This window comes from Anarrhichthys ocellatus, unplaced genomic scaffold, assembly GCF_004355925.1.
Source record: "Anarrhichthys ocellatus isolate YVR2014 unplaced genomic scaffold, GSC_Weel_1.0 scaffold5, whole genome shotgun sequence".
Classification (NCBI taxonomy): domain Eukaryota; kingdom Metazoa; phylum Chordata; class Actinopteri; order Perciformes; family Anarhichadidae; genus Anarrhichthys; species Anarrhichthys ocellatus.
The window spans coordinates 15,154,877-15,178,783 of NW_022280035.1; the positions used below are offsets into that span (position 1 = coordinate 15,154,877).

The window sequence follows — 23,907 nt, forward strand, 5'->3', positions numbered from 1 at the left end:
TAATGACCGAAATGAAACTACAATCAAACAAGGAGAAGTGTTTTTGTCGGTATTCCTACTTGTAATGCTATAAGGAAAACAGTTTGATCCATTTTTATATAATTGCAATTACATTTTAATTGCACACGTTGAAATAGAAAGAAAACTGAAATGACTCCTCTGCACCAAATGTTATTTGCTCTGAAATATCCATTTTGAGTGATGGGAGTTCAGTGTGAACACATCCATAGCTGGCGATCCACCCCCCATGTCCCGTACTAACAGATGGTATTCCAACAAATCCCTAGCTGTCTTTCTTTTCCCTGGTCATCTTGATCATCGTCTCCGGTGATCGGTAGAGGAAGATGAGTTTCTCAAAGAGCGTCTCCTCCAGCTCCATCTCTCCCGTCTCGCGGACCACGAAAATGTCCGTACAGAGCTTCAGGACCCGGTCCACACACGGGAGCTCCTCAAACATGATGGACCTGGAGATCCCGTTGAAGAACTCCCTGACAAACTTTCCAATGACCAGCACCACCGACATGTACAGGCCTACGATGCTGCGGTGAAGAGGAGCAGAGAGAGTGGACATGTTCGAATAATGTGAGAGAGATACCACTGTGAGTGCACAACAGCTGGACAGCTTCACTGTCACAATGCTGGTGAGATGTCTTGTTACCTACCCGTGACCAGCCAGAAAGCCCAGACTGGAGGGGCTGACTTTGTCACTGAACACCACAATCTCGATGTTGTGACACTTGTGGTCGGAAAAGGCGAGCACAGGGGAGCACTCCTTCACCACCCACCACTGGTCTGCCCCTCCGTTGACCTGTTGAAGATTGACTGACATGGGCCTGAAGAAAGACAGCGCCTGGAGTTCTGGCCGGTCCGATTGCGCTGAGGGGAAACATGCCGGGGTTAAAAACAAACTGTAAGTTTTAAACAAGAGATCACCACCTGATCCTTATCCAAGATGGATCCCTTTGAATGGTATCATTACAATGCAGCTATAATTCATGGAAGAAAACGTCTGTAGTATGGTCAACATACAATGAGCTGTAACTAACCTACTGTCATCCTGGTTGCCATTTTGGATATTGGTCCTTTGGGACCCCTGAGGAACTTTGGTAGCAGAGAATTAATGATCCTACGGGACAGAATAAGATGAAGAAAATATTCAGCGATGCTGCGCGGGACTGTCTGGGTTGTAAAATGAGAAATAGTTGATGACATACAATATTTCAGCTCTTAAAGTGTAATGCTTTCTTCAGTATTTTTAGAGTTTACTTAATTATAGCTGTAAGAGCCATTTTGTTATTGTTTTGTTTTCTACAACCTCCCACCAGTTGGGGGCGTAGTGACGCTGTCAATTAGGCCACATGTTATTATAATCAGGGAGGTCACTTGAGACAGGTGTTGCTGAGTAAGCAGGAGCAAACAGTTTTTGACCGTGTAACATTTAATGTTATGATTTCTTTAGTATATATAGAGGAAATGGATTACGACAGAGAAAGTGGTTGGCCTCTGTTTATGTGAGAAATAAAATGCCTATATTGGAAACTGGACTTCGTTATTTATGGCACGCGTCTAAACAAACAATTAGCAACCGTGGTGACTTTTTTGATAAGCAACAGGGTCACTACAGTAGCCATTACTAGCATGTTTAACTCTCCAACATTAACATCTGTAGTCATTAAGCAAATTGCATTTCAAATCCAGAAGAAGACAAGCAGTAATAGCACAACCAAGTAAAAACCAACAGGTTGTGTGTGTGTGTGTGTGTGTGAGTGTTCACTGCGACTCACACAGGTTTGGTGCTGTTGCCTTTGAGCATGTGGATTATCCCTTCCCTCAAGTCATTGTCCTCAAACTTCACAGTGTGTTCTCCCACCGTCTCTGCATGCATTGATATGGACGCATCCCTGAGAAGGGAAGGAGAGGAACGTTAATCAGCACAGGTACCAAAGTTTGTTCAATGCTATGTGCGTCTTTGCAAAATCCAGCCAAATGATTTAAAAACTAAGTTACCGAACAGTTTAATGAAGAGATCTGCATAAAGAATTGAACATTTATAGTAAACTACTTGATTGATTTCTGAATCCCCAAGAAATTAATATGACATTATATAAATGGACAGGCACTTAATGCACAGATTACACATTAATGGAGTCTGTAACTTAACAAGTTTAAGGACTTTTAAGAACATTTGTTTTTCTTTCTTTGATATGTAAAACAATGGAGGGCTAAAAATCTGACTAATATACATAGCACAATAAGTAGCAAGAACACTTGTAAAAGGTATCGGAATAACATGTATTTAAGAAAATTTCATATACTTCCGAATGCATTTCATGCCAGTACATGTATACATTGTCCACAAGCATTTGTGCATAAGCACTCGTGAAAACAACAATGACACATGCAAGCCTACTTGATCTGCATTGCATTGTGAAACAATGACACACACACACACACACACTTACCTGAGCAGTGTCCAGCGTAAGGTCATGTACATGTGAGAGGAGTTGCTGAGCTCCTGTATCATGGCCGCTCGACTTGCCGGGCTGATGCTCCACAGCAGACTGGCATCACTCTTGATCTTAGCGACAACAATGTCGTCCACCACGTGGTTCATTATGAACTGCATAGCAGACTGTGAGAGAGAGAAGGGAATTAGATTAACACGGTTATTTCAATAAATGTCACCATGGTATTTTGAAATGAATTGAATCCTCATCTCTCTATTTACAGTATACTGTGTGTCCTTTATATTATTTTTCTCTCAATGCATTTTTTGTCTTATATAAAGCCTGTTGATTTGCCTTGTTGTTTACAGGTGCCTCACAAATAGACTTGCCTTGCTTATGCATCTTAACTATTTGTCCAACGGTAGACACCAAAATAATCACTTCTGTATGTATCAACATACTGCAAGCCCTTTTCATGAAATCCACATTAAATAATTGTAATAAAATACTGTGTTTTACAATAACAGGCTATCCTACAATTAAGAGAAACAAATAAAAAACTCACAAAATCATTAAAACCCACAAGTGGACTAAACAACAAATAAAAGTTGACCCACACAAGTTTACATCTACATGAACATATAGCTACAAACATAGAGGTGCTCCCCCTCGTGGCCACAGGCAGTTATTATAATTAAGATAATTACTGCTATGACATATACAGTAGAAAGACTCAACAGTTTTATGAATTTGTCGCCCTGTTTCTGGTGGTCTCAGTTCAGTGTTTACAGTGAAATCTTACTGGATGGGTGGCGTAGACTTTGGTGAGTCTGTTGAATCCAGCTGCTGTATACGGAACCAAGTTCTGCTCCTGAGCAGTCATGGTGAACAGAGGCTGTGGAAACACAATCAGTAAAACATACACGCACACTAGACATGGACAATGACTAAATGGCTAGCGCCTGAACAGCACAGTTAGAAGGGGAAGTGAAAACGTTATCACTGTTATAAACCACGATGGTCCTGCAGGGGAGTGGTTGTTGTCTTTGGCTCTCGAGACGACTGTCTGTCGGTCTGCTCCTTTGGTCCAGACTGAAATATCTTAACAACTACCCACTTAGCCCTAAGTAGCTCCTGCTACCAGGTTTCTGGAAAACACGGCAACGACTAATTGAGGCGAAATGGCAGAGTTCGTCACACTATGCAATTTTGTGCCGACTTTCATGGTCCCCAGAGGATACATCCTACTGACTTTGGATGATCCACTGACTTATCCTGTAGCGTCACCATTAGGTTGACAGTTGTGGTTTTTAGTAAAATGTTTCAAAAGTGTTTTTTTGCAAAAGAAAAACTGTTGTGTTAAATGATGGCGATGTGTAATGACCTTTATCCACGAGACACCACACCTGCATTTTTTCACTGTGGCATTTCAAGCGATACACAGGCTGTTCCACCTTTTACAAGCAAGAAGTCCTCGATGAGAATAAGCTTTAGTGTTTTAGAATACGAGCATGCAAACGCTAAAAGTTGAAAGTAAGCACATAGTTAAATGAACTTGTTTCCATCCTGACCTCATATCCTGCGATGCTGAGCTGGATGGAGACTGCCAACGGCTGATTGGTCACTCCGGCAGCTGACTGGACCAGCGACATGAAGAGGAGCGGGAACCAGATGATGCTGATGAGAGCGAAGATGATGAACCCTCCCATCCCATATTTCACCACCTTCTTCTTCTTCTGCCCTTGAGTGTGTGGGTATTTCTGGAAGAATTACAATAAAATTACCACAGTTCTCACCTTATAAAATGAGAAATGTTAAAAGAGAAATGTATGTCACAACTTAACAGATTGAAGCCTTTAAATTGAATATTTTCTCTGACCAGCAGTTATAAATTTAAATGTATATTTAATCGATACTGCCTCTTATTTTAGAAGCTCTAACTGTTACTATTTGTATTTAATAAACTACTAAATAATGTACTGGTCAACAGAATAGTTACATTTATACTAAAAAAATATTAAAATATTAATGTATTAACAATTATTATTAATTAATTAATTATCTGCCAATAAGGAAAGGAGATGCCAGTAAAAAAAAAGAAAAAGAATTAAGCAACATGTTATCAACATTTTAAGGCAGATTATGGTGTACTTAATACTCAATAAACATTATTTAAATTGATAAACTTTGAGTTTGAGCTTCAGTAATAGTACAGCAAGCAGTATGTGCACTACACGCTCTCAATTACTTTCTCGGACTCCCTCCAGCACTTGAGGATAAATATGTTTGCATAGATGTCTTCAACACAAATCCAACTGGCGAGAGACAGAGTGGTGTCAGTCCAAACCCAATCCATCACGGCCCTCAACTCTGTCAGGAAGGGAACCAAACGAAACCTGGAAGAGGAGACGAGAGGAGAATTTAAATACCACAGAAAACAAATCACAAACACTCTCAACACTTTATCACAAGTGCGTAAGTGTGGAAAATGTATCTGATTCGATGACGTTCTAATAACTTCATGCTGTGTTTAGAAGATGTTTGTATTTATTAAAGCCAGTTACTGTTCTCTTACCCTTGGAAGAGGAAGAGGTTCAGGTAGTTGTAGTTCTTGGTGAGGAAGTTTCCCAGGATGCGGTTTGGGTAGCCACATTTGATCTGATAGGCAGACAAGCCGAAGTAGATACACTTTACAAAGTACCAGAGCTGAGCAACATGGTTTCTGTTGAACCTCCTGTGGAGCACAAAAGACATGATGAGATAAGGCAAAATCAATGAAAATATCTAAGATACAATTCTTTGCATCTTTCTTCTTTCTTTTCCCCTCCATTTATTCTAATTCTACAAATGGAGTCTTGAACAACTGGAATTAGGGTTGTAAGTTATATAAGATAAGTACAGTATGTGTGGGTTAGTTTTGTCAAGAAGAAGAAGAAGAGGATGAAGACAAGCACACTCAATGTGCACTTTCATGATGTTTCATGTAACTTTTTGAAATTATTATCTACCTTTATTTCTATCACACAGGCTTTTTATGAAGCCTGTAGAGGAAGATAATTTCAACTGAATTAAATGAGGAGAGTGAAAAACTAAGCTGATGACCTCTCTGTGACCCCGGGGAGGATGAAGAACATCCAGAAGTGTATGCCAAACACCAGCACCACCTGGAAAACACACTTCCCCAGCAGGGACTTCTTCAGGTAGAGGGCCCGGTCCACTATCATGGTGCCGAACTGCATCAGCAGCATGACCAGGAAGGCCTCTGGAACCTGGTCCTCCGAGAGAGACTCTGTGATGTCTGCTACTGAAGAATATTTCTACAGACAGACAAACGATCAGCATGATTGTTTCATACTGTACATAACATGCATTTAAAGTCTGTATATTGTTGGTTGGATGACAGGCAGGTCAGACTCTTACCCCAAAAGCCGAGTATCCATAGATAGTGACGATGAAGTTGACTACATCGATGAGAAACATGAGGGCATAGACGTCACACACAGGACTGTAGTCTGGGTGGATGATGTCATAGAAGAACTGCCTTATGGGTAAGTAAATGTGAAGGGCGCTGGAGAAAAAACAGAATATACATCGTCAAAACACACTTTTCTCCAAGCTGCCATATTGACTCACTCTATATTTTAGAAAAGAACCAGTAAGATGATGTTAAAATGTCATGAGGTCGGTATGCAACAACGCACACTTCTATGATGGCAGCTTTGGCCTGTAGCATCCTCTCTTTGAACAGCTGTCTAATCCTCTGCTTCCTGGTCAGCGGTGCCTTGTTTCTTTGCCGTCTCTTGTTTTTGCTGTGCTGCTTTTTGGGCTTCACCTCTCCATTGAAAAAAATAAACGTGAAATGGAGAAATTTTAGTCATACATGGAGTTTAATGTCAACTACCAATGACAAAAAAAAAGAACAACAGACAACTGGAAATAAAGGAGAAGTGGAAGTCTCACAGTAGATTCACCCAAACTGTTGGGTCCGATTTGGATCGAAATATCTTAAGCTTTTCTGAATATTCACCATCACATTCTGCTGAGTTGCCTTTCTTTCGTTTACAGAACATGGAGGTGGTGGAGGCCTGGATAGGGAGGAACTTCAGCCGGCGTTGACTTTTGTCTTTACTGCCCATCTTATCTCCTCCTGTCATCTTCTTCTTGTCGACTTTCTTCTTCATCTTCTTGAAAAAATCAGGCATCTCAACCTCTTTGTTGTCCCACAGCCCGTGGCACTACATGGACAACAAACTGAATGTTAACATGCAAAACTAGCATGTTAGTGGCAGGTGGTCCCTTACAGGACATAAAGCGGCAGATGGGCATATTTGAATGAGTGCAGTAACTTTTCATGGTTACCTTGAGAATAGAGCGGTGGAAAAACAGAGCAAGCAGCTGAATGAGGTCGAAGAGGACGTAGCCGTCTTTCTTCTCCACCCCGATGATGTTGGGCAGGGCGAAGGGCTGATCAGCGTTGATGCCTCTGTAGGCAGAGGTGGTCCAGGGGAAGAAACCAAACTGGGAAAAGTACTTCACCACAACAGTCAGCTGAGAGAAACAGAGAAGAGAGGTCTGCATCATGCATCAGCTGAAACAATACAATGATCACCAAATCAGATAATATGTTCTCCATAAAACTAATTTTCTTTTTTTCTGTCCTTGGTGTTCACATATGGAACTAGTAAACCAAAGATACAAGCAGAGAATTATATGTAAAAAATAACCATTTTTTAATCTGAACATTTTGAGTATTCTTCCAAAGTGGAATGAATTTATCTATCAAACATTAAACCGATTGCAGCCCTGGTGTCTATTTGTTCTAAAATTAATATTAATACTCCGATGAAGCCCCTCAAGTTTGAAGATCATGTCAAACTCACCACTCAGTGTTGTAATAGCCTACCTCTGTGTAGATAATGGCAGTCATCCAGAAGCGTTTGCTCGGCCGGGGCACAGACAGCATGGCCCAGAGGAAGATGAGAATGGGCAGGATGAGGGAGAGCAGCGACGCCGTGACGATGTGGTTGAGGATGATGACAAAGTAGCACAGCATCTCTGACTTGGACACCATGGTGTTATAGAGGGCCATCAGCAGCTTCAGTGGCCTCGGCAACGTCACAAAAAACTTATCGGACTCTGAGATCTCGTCATTTTCAAACATACTACAGAAAGGATGGAGGGATGGGAGGAAAAGACAGAAATTATAATAATAATGTCACACAGCAGCTTGTCTCTCTCTTGCTAATTAGCTTTCAACTAATACAATTCTGTGTGTACTGACTTGTTAAGCAGCAGCTCACTGGCAGTGAGGTTCCTCGTTTCCTGACTCAAGGGTCTGGGAGATTCTGTGAGGTTGAGGCTTTTCTCTCCATCACTCTCCCTGAAGCCCAACGATGTGCCTTCTGGGTAATCAGCGCATTCGTCTTCTTCTCTCTGCTGTGCTTCCTCATTCAGGTCTTCTGTTTCCACATCACGCTCCTCCCCTCGTTGTTCCTCTTCCTCTGTCTCTTCCTGCTCACGTTTCGTCTCACCCTCCATGTCCTCCTCATCATCCTCTTCTTGTTCTTGCTCACGTTTCGTCTCACCCTCCGTGTCCTCCTCATCATCCTCTTCTTGTTCGTGGTCCTTCTTTTGTGGGAATTCATCTTCACAGCTTTTGAGACAAAGATAGAGACAGGGACATTTCAACTTCAAGAATCAAATGGGGAGATGGTTATGCAAAAATTTGAAAGCGTTGACGGAAGTCTAGATTTACCATAGACGAACAATTTGCATCTATTTTGCACATGTACATATATTCAGGATTCTCTTCACTTGAATATGTTCTCCCTCACCTTGGTGAAAGTTCAACAGTCTCAAAGGAGGTCAGGTCGATGTTGGCTGTTTTCAGGAGCTTCCGTCTGAGCTTGTCAGCTGCAGGCGACACAGCGGGAGGATCGTCCAGCTCTTCCTGGGTCGGCTGCCGGGAGCCGAGCATCGTCTCATCTGTCATACAGCTGAAGGTGAGGAGGAGAGAGCAGGTGAGTAAACAGGGTTAGACTGAGGGGTAGACTGTGTATATATACACATATGTACGTTAATAATGCTATTCATTTATTTAATTTGTCGCCACGTCAAAGTTTACACATGCAGTACATGTATGCACACGTGTGATGAAAGACAGTAGAAGCAGAAAAACAGAATGAAAACATGAGAAATGTGAATATGTGACCGACTCAGTGTCCAGTAACCTACCTGGAAATGCTGCTGCCCCAGGACACTTTGGAAGCTTGGTTCTTTATCTTGGCATAGGCATGGTGCGAGGAGGGGACATCATGTAGGGAGGGAGAAGGCAGGCAGTCGTCTAGGTCGTCTTGAGATGAAAGTGTGTTCTGACGGGATATCCAGTTTTCATAAAACTGCTTTACGCTCTCCTGGCTCACCTCTTTACCCTGTAGAGCGGGGGAGCGAAAGGGTGTAGCTGACCCAGAACTATACTGTTTGTCCATTAAGGGTCCCCAAAATGTGCCATGTGAGTTAGTGAGCATGCACCTTTGATGATGCACCAAGCATCATTAATGTTACACTTGTGCTTTTCTGCTTTGACAAGTCAAAATGTCTGGTGTGAGAAATTTTAATTTATTTAGCCAGAACTGAAACCACCAGTGTAAAAATCAACTTAAAACAAGTAACTAAATTAATATTAGGGTATGTCTTTAATTTACAATCATCAGCTATAAATCCTTTCCTCTCACCTTCTTCTGCTGTTGGCTGAGTAACGTGCGCTCGAAGCGCAGCACCTTGGAAATGTCCAGGGTTTCTTTACAGAATGAGTTCAGACTCCCTGTAACGTCGTCAAGCAGGGACTTAAAGAAGACCAAGCTGAACTTCAAGGTGCTAATGACGCGCTGCAGAATGTTTTCTGTAAGGAGAGGACAAGTACATAGGTGAGCATGAATGAGTTGGTATAGTAAAGGTTTCCCTGCTCTTATAACAAATAAAAAGTCATTTAGTAATTCAGTGTTCCTTTCACTCAGACGTTAACTTGTGTTAGAACGTTGGAGGAATCCAGAGGTTTGTTGTTGTGAGTGTAATGCAGTGACTCGTGTTTGTTTACCTTTTTCCTCCTCTCCCTCCTCCTCCACAGTGCTTTCATCCAGTTCATCCTCACTAGAGTCTGTTATATCAATGCCTGGAAGAAAGAAGATTTACTGTTATCATATTGGCAGTTGGTCCATCAATCGAACAGCTGTAGGATGTCTTCACAACTGCTGGCCAGACCGCTGTCAAATCCATGGTCGCTTCCTACGGATTCTGGTGACCTCCTGAGTTATAATTAACGCCGCTTTCCATTTTGGGCACTTAGGGCAGGATAAAACTTTGAAAACAAGACTCTTTATCTTATAACATACTGTCTTTAAACTTTCCAAGCATATTCATTCTCCGCAGAAGGTAAAGCTTTGGATTTGTGTCTAAATGTTTAAATCATCAGCAAATCATTTCTTATCATTCATAACTGCATGAAACAAGCTGTGGTTGGTGGTAGCCAGTCTGACATTTGAATTGAAAGACTGCAGAGGAGGATTGGAAGCGGTTTCATAAACACCACATGACGCTCTCTCTCACCCTGCTGTCTCTGCAGCTCTCTCTTTGCTCTCTTCTTCTCCTCTTTCTTTCTTATTTTCTTCTCCCTCTTCACGTCCTTAAGAGCCGACTTAGAGCTGGTGACCCAGGCATTGTAGGCCAACTGGGATATCAAAGACACAGATACACCTGTCAACTGATGATGTTACAACATAGCAACAACTCTCTCAGTGTTCACTTTTAGAGGATGATCCTAAAGCATGTAGAAACAAATAGTTTGTTTTGTGTTTCAGGGTTTGTTTCTGGCTCTCACCTGGAAAGCAGATTTCTTCTTTGGTGGTGGTTCCTCTTCCTTCTTCTCTGTAACTTCCTCCTCTTCCTCCTCGCTGTCACTTTCAAACAGGTGGTAGCCACAGTTGTTTTCCACTGCATGAAACAGAACAGTGTCAAAGCTGCATCACTATGCATACTGTTGAGCTCTTGACCAAGGCATCTGATCCACAGCTGAGCCAATACAGCAGCTCAGTGGCTGTATCTACTGTTTCATTACATAACCTGAGGAGATGATTTTATGACAGGAAATCATTCATTCCCTCTGAGAGCACTGAGCAGTGTTTATGTTGGCTGATGTTGCTGCTCACCTCCAGGCTTAGACACCCAAGGCTTCCACCATTTTCCGGCATCTTTCTTTGCCTTCTCATCATCACCTGGAAAACGCAAATCAGTCGGTTTAGTCGTCACATATATTTGATGATTTTCTCCCTTTCAATGATAAAGAGTTCCACAAAGTAAACACTTACATACAAGTATAGCTCTCAGTGAAAAGTGCAACACCCTATGTTGACACAAAATCATCTTTCACCGTAAAAATAAACTTCAAATATGGGTCTGATTTGAGCTCAAATGTATATAGAAGACTGGAGCTATAATAATAGATAGAATTTGCTTATAAAATTGTTTCTGTCACAAAAGAGAAACCTATTAGAAATGTGGTATTAATGGTCTATTTCTTTATCTGAATTATTTACAGACTTTCTACCTATGTTTCATGGGCGGTAAATATAGAATTTGCTGGTTTATTAACAGTAGAAACAGAAGATAGATTCACTTGTGTTACGCAGTGCCTCCTGCTCCTCATTAGTAGGAAGAGGTGGTTTGTCTGCTGCTTTAGGCCCACTCCTCTGTTTAGATTTGATCTTCTCCATCCTAGAGGAAGAGAGTGGAAAGGCAAGTTAGCTGATCACTATGTATTTTTTATTGACAGTGAGAACAGTAAATGTTGTATTGTAAATGTACTTTGTACTGACTCTACACTGTTCTAAATGTGTCTTACTGTTTCTTCAGTGTCTCCACAGATTTCTTCTCCATCTCCAGTCTGGCTTCTACCTCCTTCTTCACTCTGGCCTCAAACAGCTCAGCGCCCCTTGGAGGTAGAGAGAGGTAGAGGAACAGAGCATTACTTACATTGTTGTGGTCACCATCTGTTCATTTCATCACTGCTGCATGTTGATAGCTGCGACCAGCAGCTCTGTAGCTCACTTCGTCTGTCAGTCGGTTGCTCCACGAAAGTTTCCCCACCCTTCAGCGGACACAGTTTTTGCCCTGGGAGGCTGAAATTTGGCATGGAGGTCAAATGTGTGAGTGGGAAGATGTGTGTTTGTGTTCATGCCAATTGGCAAAAAGGAGCTGTGGCTGTGAGAGTGGCAAATAAACAAAGAGGCGCATTACCTCTTAACTGATTAATGTACAATGCCCAAACTGAGGAACCGTTTGTTGTAAATTATTGTGGGAGGAATCATTGCACTCAGCAGAGTCCCTTTTTCATTTTCCCATGGTGGTCAAGTGTGAGGTTGTGTGTGTGTGTGTGTGTGTGTGTGTGTGAGTGTGTGTGTGTGAATGCTACATCTCAAATGAATAATTTCCAACAAATTGCAAGCATTTGAGTCTTTTAGTGAGTTCACAGCAGGTCAGCTGAACATGTCAAAATATGTAACAATTAAATATTTATGCAGAATGAAGTAAATTGATATTTCTGCTATTCATGAAATTACTGTTTTCCTTACAATAAGAACCACATTTTTCTTGCCAGAAAAATTTCTGTGAAATAATTATGAAATTATTCATGATTACCCATAAAATAGAGCGCAACAAAAACTTCCCCTGAACAGTGAGCTGCTTCATCTCAAGCAAGTTGGACTCTTTTGCCTATCACGTCCCTTTGGTTTTCTTTTATAAACTGAAAACAGGCAAGCTAGGTCGGGTTTAATATATTCAATTTATCAAACTTTTACCCTCGTTGCCATTTATAACCTCTCACCCGAACTGTAAAGTTCACTTGCTGCGGCTTTAAAGCATATTAGGGACCTAAACAGGAGGTTAGTGTGGAGTACAGACCTGGAGGCCAATATCTTAGACGACTTGAGGTCAGACACCACGTACAGGAAGTAGTAGCTGAGGAAGACCCTCCTCTGTACCAGGAGGACGGTGAAACAGATCGCGTCCCAGACGATGCCGGCCTCACCCTCCGGCAGCTCGCACTCAGCGTCAGGAGCAGCTGACGAAATTTAAGAAATAGTCATACTCTATTTCAATAATCTGACAAAACTATTAGGGAAATAAAAAAAAAAGCTCAATAAAGTGTCAGTTCCCTGATTTCTGCATCCTCTACTGACAATAACTCTAACACCAAGTTTATTTTTAATACTAATATCAACCAAATTTGATAACACCTATATTCTGTACAAACAATAATGACATTTAAGTTGTCCTTCATCATCATCTGTTGCAGACACTTACGGACGTCGTAGCCTTTGATGGTGCAGAACATGCTGAAGGCCTGAATCAACCAGCAGCCGTTCTTCAACAGGCTGTCCAGGTAGGCACAAGATCCGAGCTGATCACAAAATACACAGGAATGGCAGAAAGAGGCTGTAACTGACAGCGTAGAGCCCGCACAAGAGGCTCACAAGTTAAGTGGTGGGTGCTTGCACTGGTTTACTGTGTGGACACTCACAGACAGCAGGTTCTTCATTGCAATCACAAAGCAGGTGTATCCGATGAGCCAGTCCCACAGTCGCAGGATGTACCTGACAGGCTGCATCAACACGCTGCCTCCAAACAACATGAAGTAGAAACAGGCCACCAGGTAGCCCAGACAGAAGATGTTGATCCGCGTGGTGCCGGTGATGAAGATGAGGCACAGCACCAGCCAGAAGAAGTAGCTGAACACAAACACCTTCACCATGTCGAGGTAGCACCTGAGGACCAGACAGAGAGGGACGCTGAAAAAACATAAAAAAACATGCTGCCAGAACAGATAGAAACAGACAAAGAGTCATTCAAAGAGACTTTAAAAAATATATCAGAACCAGAGACGTTTTTGTATCACAGAATTTTACTAAAAGGAATAGTTTGAAATTTTGTGAAAAACTTTGGTAAGAAGATCGACACCACACTCACGTCTCTGTACAAAAATTATAATTCTATCGCCTCTTTTTTTTAGCTCTGTCCAAAGTTATAAAATACACCATGCTTCATGAGGCTAGCTGTTTCCCTTCGTTCCCAGTCTTTATGCTAAGCTAAGCTAACCGTTTCCTGGCTGTAGCTTCATATTTAGCATACATATATGAGAGTGGTATCAATCTTCTCATCGAACTCTCGGCAAGAATGTGAATTTCCAAAAATGTCAAACTATTCCTTAAACACATGTGTTAGTTAATGGTTGTTAATTTGTTGATGTTGTTTTAATGGTGTTAATGGCTGTTCATTCATTATTACAGTAAATAATATCGCAAAACACCTCATGCCATCTGTCAATGAGACCCAGAGTATGTGATGATCGACATCTATCGACATATAAAATACAATCAACTCTCCAACTCAAAACCAACTTCATCAGCCAATGAAACAACACAGCTGCTTTGCTTTGTCTGTGACACTGATGAAGACTCTTCGTAAAAAGTGAGAAGCATCCCGTAAACTAAATGGGAGATGTCCAGGACTGCTTAGGCAGCAGTTTCAGTTTACCAGAACAGCTTTCATGAGTTTGAAAGCACACATAAAGTAATGATCTAACTCCACCCCTTAATACTCTTTGAGCAACCACACACCATGATGTGTGGACTAAAATATTCTCCACCAGCGGTTTAACCTACAGAGCAGGAAGCTGTTGGAAGAGATTAACTAAGTGCTGGATTATGGAGTTCAGGCTATTTCCTGTTTTTTTTAATCTCAGGTCTATACATTTAGACTCTGAGGGTGACTCACAGTGAGTGAGTCAAGAAAATAAATCAATACAATGAGTTTTGGTTGTATAGATAAACATGAAATATTCAAATCGACATTCAGACAAAGACAAGTCTGAGATATAATGGAAAGAAAAACACTTGAAAATAAAAAGGGTTCTGTTTCTGACCTGCAGTGAAGGAAGTTATCTACAGGTACGAACTGGTTGAAGGAACAAGGATCCAGACTGCGGCTGATCTCAACGTTGTCTCCAGCAATCAGTCGCACTACTGCTCGGTTCTCCTCCTCAAACACCAGCCACTGCAGAGACGAGCAGAGCAACAGGAGGTGGTCATCTGTAGAGAGCAGGAGAGAGACAGGAGGAGGAGGTCAAAATCTAAAATACAGAGGAGGAACAGGTTCAAAGTCAGCAGAGAAGAGAGGAGCATACAGATGGAGAAGTGAAACTCACAGAATATGAATGAAGGATTGGGTCTCATGGCGAAGTCGGGCAGGTAAAACCACTTAATGACATTAGAGGTCAAAGGTTGAACTGCAGATCTCCAGGGGTAATCTGATGAGGAAAAAAAACGTTCAAGGAGACTTATATGTAGACGGTGACATTTTTGAGTTGACGATATATTTAACAGGTCAAGTGACAGAAAATGAATCAGCAAATATTTTGATAGTTGATAACCTGTTTTAGTCGGTTTTACAAGCAAAAACACCAAACTTTTGTTGGTTTCAGCTTCTCAAATGTGAGAGTTTGAAGCTTTTCTTTGTCATATACGAGAGTTAACGTAATATTCGTGGGATTCGGACTGATGATTGGATAAAAGAAGCAATCTGAAGATTTTAACTTGGACTCCATTAATGGACATCTTTCACTTTTTTATGACATTTGATAGACCAAACAAATAATGAATTAATACAAAAATAAATCATTATTTGCTGTCTATTGGTCAATAAGTAGAACATTTTTTGCAGACTGTTGAAAACAGATTAATTACATAATTGATTTAAATACAATAAACAGTCTCTAGTTCCTGCTTGTAAAATGTGATGATTTGCTGCTTTTCTCCATTTGCTATCATTGTAAACTGACTGTAATATCTTTTGTTTGTTGGACTGTAATCTATTTGAGGACATCACCTTGAAATTTGATATTATTTTACCATTAATTGGTTAAATAAAAACATGAATGACAGATTAATCAATGACATATTTCATACTATGTGTTCTTTGCTGTGATGTTTTGCATAGTTTCTTTCATTAAATGTCTTGTATTTGGCACTATAGCCTTTGATTTGTGTCACTCTTGTCTTTATCACTGCTCATGCCACCCAGTTCCTCATCTGTTTTTTCAAAGCAAACTGGTGAAGTTTTTTATAAAAATGCATAATTTTGTGCGTGCCACACACCTGGTGATAAACTGCAAATGTTAAAGTTGTCAGGAACTGGATATGAATTATATATAATTATATCAATCGTTTATTTCACGGAATCACAGAATTATTAAAAAGTCCATACCAACACAGAGAGCCGGAGGGATGCCAATGCAGAGCAGGTACTGCAGCACCATGAGCCCTGCAGTGAAGCAGCAGTATTTAGGCCACACCTCCCCGATGGCCTTTCTGCGTCGCCGTGACAGGACAGCCAATAAGACGCAGGAATGGACCAGGGCATAGAAATCCATCCTCTGACCGATCACGTTGACTGCCACGATTAAACTGATCTAAGAAGAAGTGTGTGCATGTTAAGAAGTCAATGAAAGATACTTTGAACGGTTCAGATAACACACACTTCGGGCCCTTAAAAGTACCTCCAGTCCAAATTTGTAGTAGCAGAAGTTGATGAAGTACTTGATGCAGGGCAGGACGCCATGATCCAGGTGCTGCCTCGTGATGCCCTGGAAGATGATGCTGAAGGGCGGGGACTTTAGGTCGTTATGCAGACGGAAGTAGAGCTGGTGCCGATGGACGGTCGCCTCAAACACCAGCAGCCCGAGCACCATCAGATGGTTCTACAACACAGAACACAGAAAATCTGAATCCAAAGGACTGTGGAGAGACTTCAAAAACCAACCAATGTGTCTCTGGAGTTCAGTTGTATGTCTTTCTATCTGTGAGGTCTTAATTGTTCGGTCCTGGTCAGCAAGCTTCAGAGCAAGGAGTTTACTTCCCTTGGTTACAAACAGCTATTAACAGGCTTTGCAGTTTATATACACAATACATAGTCCAGAGTGTTAGAGCCTGAATCTGGTTGAGTGTATTTGGTATTATATAATAGAATGCAAAACAGTTTTGTGTGATGTTGTGACTTTGGCAGGTGTGTCAGCGTACCCTGAGACAGGGGAGGATCCTGCCCTCACATTTACGCAGCGCACCACACCAGTAGACGGGGTCCACGGGCTCGATGTAGAGAATGGACCTCCCGAGCAGCTCCACCATTTTCCCCCTCAGCTCCGCTCCATCATCCAGGCCCGAGCTGTTGGACAGCACCAGACCCTGACATACAAACAACGTCAAAGCCCACTGACAGGTGATCCAGCTGTGCCGCTTGTCAAGCTGCCGACAAAAGCATTAGATTCGCTTTAGGTAACTGTTACAAACACACACAGTAATGGCTACTCACAGCGGTGCAGTTGGAAGAGTAATCAATGGGTTTGATGACTTTGAGCTGGTAAAACATCTTGCACACCACCATGACGCAGGCCCACACAGCAGAGATGCTGGACGCTGTAGGTCGTAATCGTGGGAACGGAAGCGCAAACACCCACAGAACCAGGAAGAGCAAGTTCATTAGAGAAACCTGTGAAAAAGTTATTAAAGGCTAAAAATGTTGCCTTTTATTGGTTGACTTTACCTTCACGTTACGTAAAACAATATCAGGGGATTGTATACACACACATACCTACACATTTTTAAACACACACACACATATGTGCACAGATCAAACATCTCACCTCTTGCAGTGACACCCAGATGATGCCGGAGGACACGATTTTGAGGCTGTGGAGTTCCAGCAGTCTCCAGCTCTGCTCCTGGAGCCTGTGGAGTCCTAACATGGCCTGAATGAGCAGCAGGCTCGACCGGTCCACAATCACAACCCACTTGTCCTCGTGACTGCTGGCGACAGTTTCTGGGAGGAAAAGACGGTATCAAGGGTAGGGAACATCATCTCTCATACGGCTCAGTCAGCAGTTAGTGGCAAGTCATTCATGTGTGATACACTGTGGTATCTGTGTAACCGAAGAGGAAAACATAACAGTGTATGGAATACATTTTTTGTGTAATTTATCCCACTCCTAATTGACCTCACAAAGGGAGGCTGAAGAGCCATTTTTGGTCTTGAGCTATAGTTACCCTCCTCTGTTGTCTCCTCCTGCTCTCCAGCTCCTTTCTCTGAGGAGGTTTGTTGTCCAACGCTGTGCAGAGTGTCCTGACTTTTCCCATTTTCCATTTGCTCCTTTACAAGTCTGGAGGACAACAAAAAATGTACTTAAATATTTACAAAATGATTGGAAAAACATATGCAGACATGTATCCACACATTGTTTATTCAACTTTACCTCACCTCAAAACACACAAAGTATGTATAGATATGAATTATATACCAAATAAATATAATACAACATGTACTGTAGACACAAACGCTGATCCGTTTAACCAATAAGAATCAAGAGTCAAACAACAGCCTTACCTTTTCTGAATCTTTTCAATGTTTTCTTTAATGCTGGGAATGAAATTAAAGAGAGTTGTTTGAACACTACAGTGAGCATGACTGATATTCCTGTTACTGTGATGAACACTGAATAAAGTCAATAACTCAATGTTGAAATATTTATACACAACCTAAGCAGGACTTGTCGTTCTACCTGTAAGATTCAGAGGCAATACATTCACACTATGTGTGTCCAGCTGACTGATTAAACACTGATCATATCTAGATACTGTTGTGATGGGTCATCTGAAAAGTGAGCACAACGAAACATTTATGGAGGAATAAATGCAGCTCTTACGTCTCAGAAATCACATTGACCAAACTCCTGAGCTCTTCTTCTCTGGGTGGAGAGAAAGATGGAAAAGATAAATGAGACAAACAGAGATATACAATATGTTTAACAGTCAATCAGAACTTATATAAAGTAGAGAAACAGTATGTGTTTGTTTTATTTTAATATCTTTACTTGTAATGTTTTGAATATAATATAAGATTAGTAAAACCTCTTTAATTTACAACAACATTTTGCTGTATTGTCTGTTAGATAATGAGCAGATTTAACTTGTTGAAAGTAGTCTTTTGTTGCGGTTTTGTGCTTTTCGTGAGTCAATTTTAATATAAGTGATCTCATTTCTCCTTGCTTGACATATTTAGCGACACTGTCACATTATTGTCAATTGAGCAGAATGTTCCTTGTCTGCACATATTCCTGCCGTCTCACCTGGAAGCCTGTCTAACAGGTACGTTGTCGAGGTCAGTGAGAGTCAGAAAGTCCGAGTTGAAGTAGTGCAGCTGGAGGATACAAGCCAATAGAAACACAGCAGGAAGCAGGATACGTGCAAACAGCTCCACTGTGTCGTACTGCTCCAAACCCAGGTCGCGAAGACTGAAAAGTCAGACAGGTGTAATGCTGTGATAACTAACCAGAAGGGCCAAGTCTGCTGTCTGACAAAATCATTTTCTTGCTTCATTCCCAAGAAACGGGACTCTTAAAAAAACTCACCCTTCCTCCGACATGCCCATGATCTGTCTGAACAGCCCAGACACACTACTGAACTGGTACATGTAGATGGCTATCAGCACCACCATGGAGTAACCGACCACCACCGCCCAGAACGTCTTCAGGACCCGACGCCACACGTCGTAACGGATCTGAGGGGAGAGACAACAGACTAAATATCTTGTAAACAAGCTTAGTAACAGTGTTTGATGTCAGTTAAAAGCAGATTGGCCTTTTAGTTTAGAGGGTAGGATTTCATTTCAGATTATCTAGCCAAGATCTTCCTCATTGCCAGTGTTTTGGTACATTTTGTAAAAAGAAAAACATTGTTTTATGAAAAGTAAAGAGGTAAAACACGACACTGTAAAGCAGTTTGTCCTGAATGTTCTGCATCTTCCAAACAAGTTACCTCTAAACACCAGTAAACAGTGTTGCTGATGTTGTCCGAACAGACAAGTGGTGTTGTCTTGTCTTACGTCACTTCTACAGCCATTAGGCCTTCCTGTATAAGTGCCTTCTGTGTTTCTAAAATGTCAGCAGTAACATAAGATGGTGGAGAAAAAAACAAAACAGGAAAACAGAAACAAAAAATGACTGTGTAGGTGTTTATGAGTCATAATCAATACTTTTAACTGTAAAATAGAATTGATGAGTGGCAAATAGTCTGTGTGTGCGTTCCCAGTTCATATAAGAGCCGAGCGTTTTTATGCCCAAACAACAGCTGAATGATTCACTAATGATAACTTAGGAGTCAACGCATTACAGTGTAAGATGAACCTGAAAGCATCGCAGCTTAGTGTGTTGTGCAACAACGTGTCAACTATAAAAGCAAATTTCCTCTCCACTTATTGAGCCCTGCCATCTCCATATCAAATTTACGCCCATCATCTGCTCAGAGAATAAATGTAATAAACAATTTTCACACCGAGGAGTAACATACATGTAGTTACTGTACGAGCCGCAGCGAGTTCTGTAAGTTACATCTTCAATGAAGAAGCTTGGCAACTAAAGTCAGATCACTAACATCACTAACCTGATAGAGGACAACACAGAAGAGGAACAGCACAATGTAGAGGATCTTGTAGACGACCACCTAAGCAGGTGAAACAGTCAAAATGAGGTAAATTGAAATAAAATAAAATATGATAGGCAGCTAACAATTTGCTCGACATGCAGGAAATCTACCAAAGATTACGTAGACACCTGGACCCAAAAAGTCCTTTGACGGCATGCAGATATTATTCTTTTTTTTGTAAATGTACTCATTTTTGTGATTCAATTTTTTTGTGGCTCTCAAAATACATATATTGTGTAAAGTACATATACATTCTTTACAGTATCTGAAATAAAGACCAAAAAATAGAATAGAAAAATACAAAAACATTTTCTGTCATTTATTCTTCACCTCAGATTTTAAGCCACCTATACGATCATGTAAACCTTCCCAAGTACTGTACCTGAAATAGTATTGTGATAAGTGACCTGATCTACGAGACGATTATAGAGTGTAGTTCTTCCTCGGTAGGTCTTTGACAGCACAAATGCTCATGTATGAAGTGGAATGATGACAGATTGCATGACAGGAACTTTAAATTAACACTGTGGGAAAATTTGGTCACCACAGCAGATGATAAAATGGAGACAACAATAGGGAAAGACTATCAAGACAAATCACTACACATGTGCCCTGAAGCTCTCTCAGCAGAATAATTCTCACATACAGCTTATAATGCTATTCCTATTACCGTGACATTCACATTATTGTTTGGCAAAGTTTGATTAGACACAAGTCATGAACGGGACTTCACCCATTCTTAGTTTGTCAATAGATACCTTTCCAGAGAAGCTGACCACAAAGAACATGGAGCAGCAGAGGAGGATCCAGTATTTCACCAGCGTCCCTTTGACTACTGAGATCAGCATCGCTGCCAAAGGCGATGGCGGACTTTCCTCCGCTGATATGGAGGAAACCAAGAAGAGAAGGACGAGAAGGGCGTGGAGATACGGGAAAGAATTGATGGACAGAAGGAGAATAGGAGGAGAAAAGAAAAGAGAGACACTGTTCATCAAACAGTTGGTCACAGCCTGGCTACATGTCAGGATGTTTTTCATGAGTACACAGGTCTTACATTATGATTACTCCAAGCAAAATGTTATTCTCTAACACAGTAGCTGTAATCTTTGTCAAGGAAATTTGAAAATAAATTACGTGGCAGGACTTTGACTTCATCTAGAGATTCGTCTTTTAAGATCTGCTCCTCCTGTCTCTCCTTCAGCTGCTGACGAAACATCAACCAAAAGCTGAAGCTGTAGAAGACCTGCAGCACGCACACAAAACACACAGACACACACGGTTTTACAATCTGCTTTGGTAAACATTGTTTAATTCAAATTCATATTTATGTAACAACTATAATACAATCTGGATAGGAAAAAACTTGGCTATAAAAAAAAGTTGCAAAAAATAACCTGTCAATGCACAATTATCAGACTCTGATCTGTGGGTGCAGTTGAAAAGATCTTGTTTGACTGAATTGATTGATCTGAAAGTGTCTAGTTGGCAGCTCTGTTTAGCTTTCTGTCCTATCTGCACCAAAGAACCTGACAACTCATTTTCCTTATCAGCTTCTTACAATAAGTGATGGGATCCACATGAACACACTGTTATAGTTTAAACAGTCTTTCAGTTTTCTCTGTGTTCTTGTCACTGGTCCAACATAAGTGGTATTTCCATGCACCAATCTCAATTTAACACTATGAAAATCTAAATCTGAACCTGATGACAGCAACTAGAATGTGTGCTCATGTTGCCAGGAAGATGTTATTCAAATCTGATCAAAACACTCGCACACAGTCTGGATGATGAAGATCAGCTATGTTAAACAATTAGTAATTCATAAGTAAAACGTATTACTTTTATTGCTCATTTAATATGATAGGCCTAGATAAATACTTTCTTTAGGCACATTAACATTTACACAATCAAACCTTTGTAAGTGTAGTTGGATTAGCAAGAAATACTCTGATATTCTACTTAAGTAGAAGTAGCAGTACCACAGTGTAAGAATACTCCATCTCAAGTAAAAGTCCTACATTAAAGTAAAAAGTATACAGTATATTAACATCAAAACGTACTTGAAGTATGAAAAGTGAAAGTACTCAATATGCAGAATGGCCCATTTTATGATAATATATGTATCACAGAATTAAAGTAGCTAATGCATTTATGTAAGCATCAATAGCCTAATTTAACCCCTATGTTGTAAAATAAATGTAATGTTAGTGGAGTAGACTACATTATTGATTGGCAACATGTAGTGGAGTAGAAGTTTAAAGTTGCACAAAATGGAACTCTACTAAAGTAGAGTACAAGTAGTCTACCTCAAAATTGTAGTCCAGTACTAGTTACAATCCACCACTTTTCCTACGCCAAGTTATTAGCTGACCTCATAACGTTTTTTAAATTAACGTCAACAAAACATATTTTCATATTCAATTAAATTTATTTTGTATTGCCCCAAATTACAGATTTGTCTCAGAGGGCCTTCTTTTCACCCCCTCTCCGTCTCACCTTGGCTCCCAGGTGCACACAGGGCGCAGGGTGGTAGCTGTTCAGGTCGAAGTCCGTGATCACAGCAGGGGGCAGACCGGGGTACAGCTCGGCCCGGCTCAGACGCAGCCCGCTCAGGAAGCCCAGCACCAGCAGCACGGTGCCGTACACAGCCAGGAAAGGGGCGGACAGCATGGCGTAGCGGCGTCGGTCTCGCATCATCCAAATGATACAGGACCACACCAGCAGGGCAAAAGTCAGCCAGCTGTTGTAGGTGATACTCCACACCTATGAATACATATTTTACATTGTGACATTGTTACAGCCAAACAGCTATTCCTGTCAAACTTTTACACTATTCTTGAATTTCCTGTCAAGGAGTTTAGTTAATGCTAAAAGCTAATGTTACTAAGCTAATGCTAGCTAGCCTTAATGCCATAGACTGTGGTTAATGTCAATGTCTGTGCTGTTTTCCACGTAAAGTATTGGATATTCGTTTCGATAATGATATTTGGTGAGCTAAACTAACAAACAACCTGTCAAAAATAACAATTACATTGTTTTACATCCACTCAATTCGCTAACGTTCCTAATGCTACCATAGTGTGTTAAGCGTTAGCTACTTAATTAGCCTGCAGACTAGTTAGCATAGATAGCTAACCTCAACGCAATCAAAAGTTAAGGCTAGAAAATTAATCATAACCTATTATGATGATATTTTATGTAATTTATCAACAAAAAATACCTAACAGTCTCTGGTTCCAGCTCCTAAAATGTTGCATTTCTCTTTTAGCATTATATCATTCTGCATTTATTCACTTATGGGTTTTTGACTGTTGGTCTGATCAAAGAAGTAATTTGAAGACATCACCTTTAGCTCTGGGGATTTTCCTTTCCTTAAACTAGAATCAATGAATATAAAAACAATTCACTAATTAATCAATAATAAAAAGATAGTTACATACAGTTACTGTATAAATAAATATTCCCCACAGTGGTCTTTTGTAATAATTTAATTTAATTTAAGAGTTTTAATAAAATGTTTATAGTATTTTATAATTATGCTCTTTGGCTGGTCATTTGCACTGCTGTAACATATATGAACCCTCCTTATCTTCTTTGATCTAATCTTATGTTACGTTATCTACAGTACTGAGCAGACCTACGCTACACATACAGCAGAACAAATTATCCTTTTTAGATATTTGTTCTCTCCTGTCGACCTCCGTGATGGCACTAGTCAGGGTTGCTAAAAGACTTGCCGCACAAACTCAAACTGTTGTAAGTATAGTTCACCATCATGATGATAAGGGCGCTGACATAGCTGTGTTTTTGCACCAGCAGTCCAAAGATTACCAGGCCACTCGGGCCTGAGGGGGGAGGTGAGGTCTCTGTTAGAG

General features: G+C 40.8%; 1 protein-coding gene across 1 annotated transcript; it reads right to left on the reverse strand.

The window, feature by feature from the left end:
* Window positions 1-283: 283 nt before the first annotated feature.
* Window positions 284-23,824, reverse strand: LOC116382284 (piezo-type mechanosensitive ion channel component 2). The gene is made up of 45 exons (XM_031845219.1): window positions 23,804-23,824; window positions 22,529-22,795; window positions 21,167-21,275; window positions 20,791-20,912; window positions 19,991-20,050; window positions 18,961-19,109; window positions 18,679-18,843; window positions 18,256-18,297; window positions 17,937-17,969; window positions 17,600-17,712; window positions 17,200-17,375; window positions 16,869-17,045; window positions 16,577-16,741; window positions 16,057-16,257; window positions 15,765-15,969; window positions 14,707-14,808; window positions 14,425-14,590; window positions 13,024-13,267; window positions 12,807-12,903; window positions 12,405-12,564; window positions 11,344-11,433; window positions 11,128-11,216; window positions 10,652-10,717; window positions 10,324-10,436; window positions 10,053-10,173; window positions 9,544-9,618; window positions 9,182-9,348; window positions 8,682-8,878; window positions 8,282-8,443; window positions 7,729-8,100; window positions 7,351-7,609; window positions 6,807-6,995; window positions 6,475-6,682; window positions 6,149-6,281; window positions 5,868-6,015; window positions 5,550-5,764; window positions 5,023-5,181; window positions 4,696-4,843; window positions 4,019-4,207; window positions 3,250-3,342; window positions 2,463-2,632; window positions 1,785-1,901; window positions 1,047-1,126; window positions 663-876; window positions 284-539 (listed from the first exon to the last, which is right to left on the reverse strand). Exons 1-45 carry the CDS (start codon window positions 23,807-23,809, stop codon window positions 284-286), a joined length of 6,789 nt encoding a protein of 2,262 aa, XP_031701079.1. The 5' UTR covers window positions 23,810-23,824.
* Window positions 23,825-23,907: the final 83 nt, after the last annotated feature.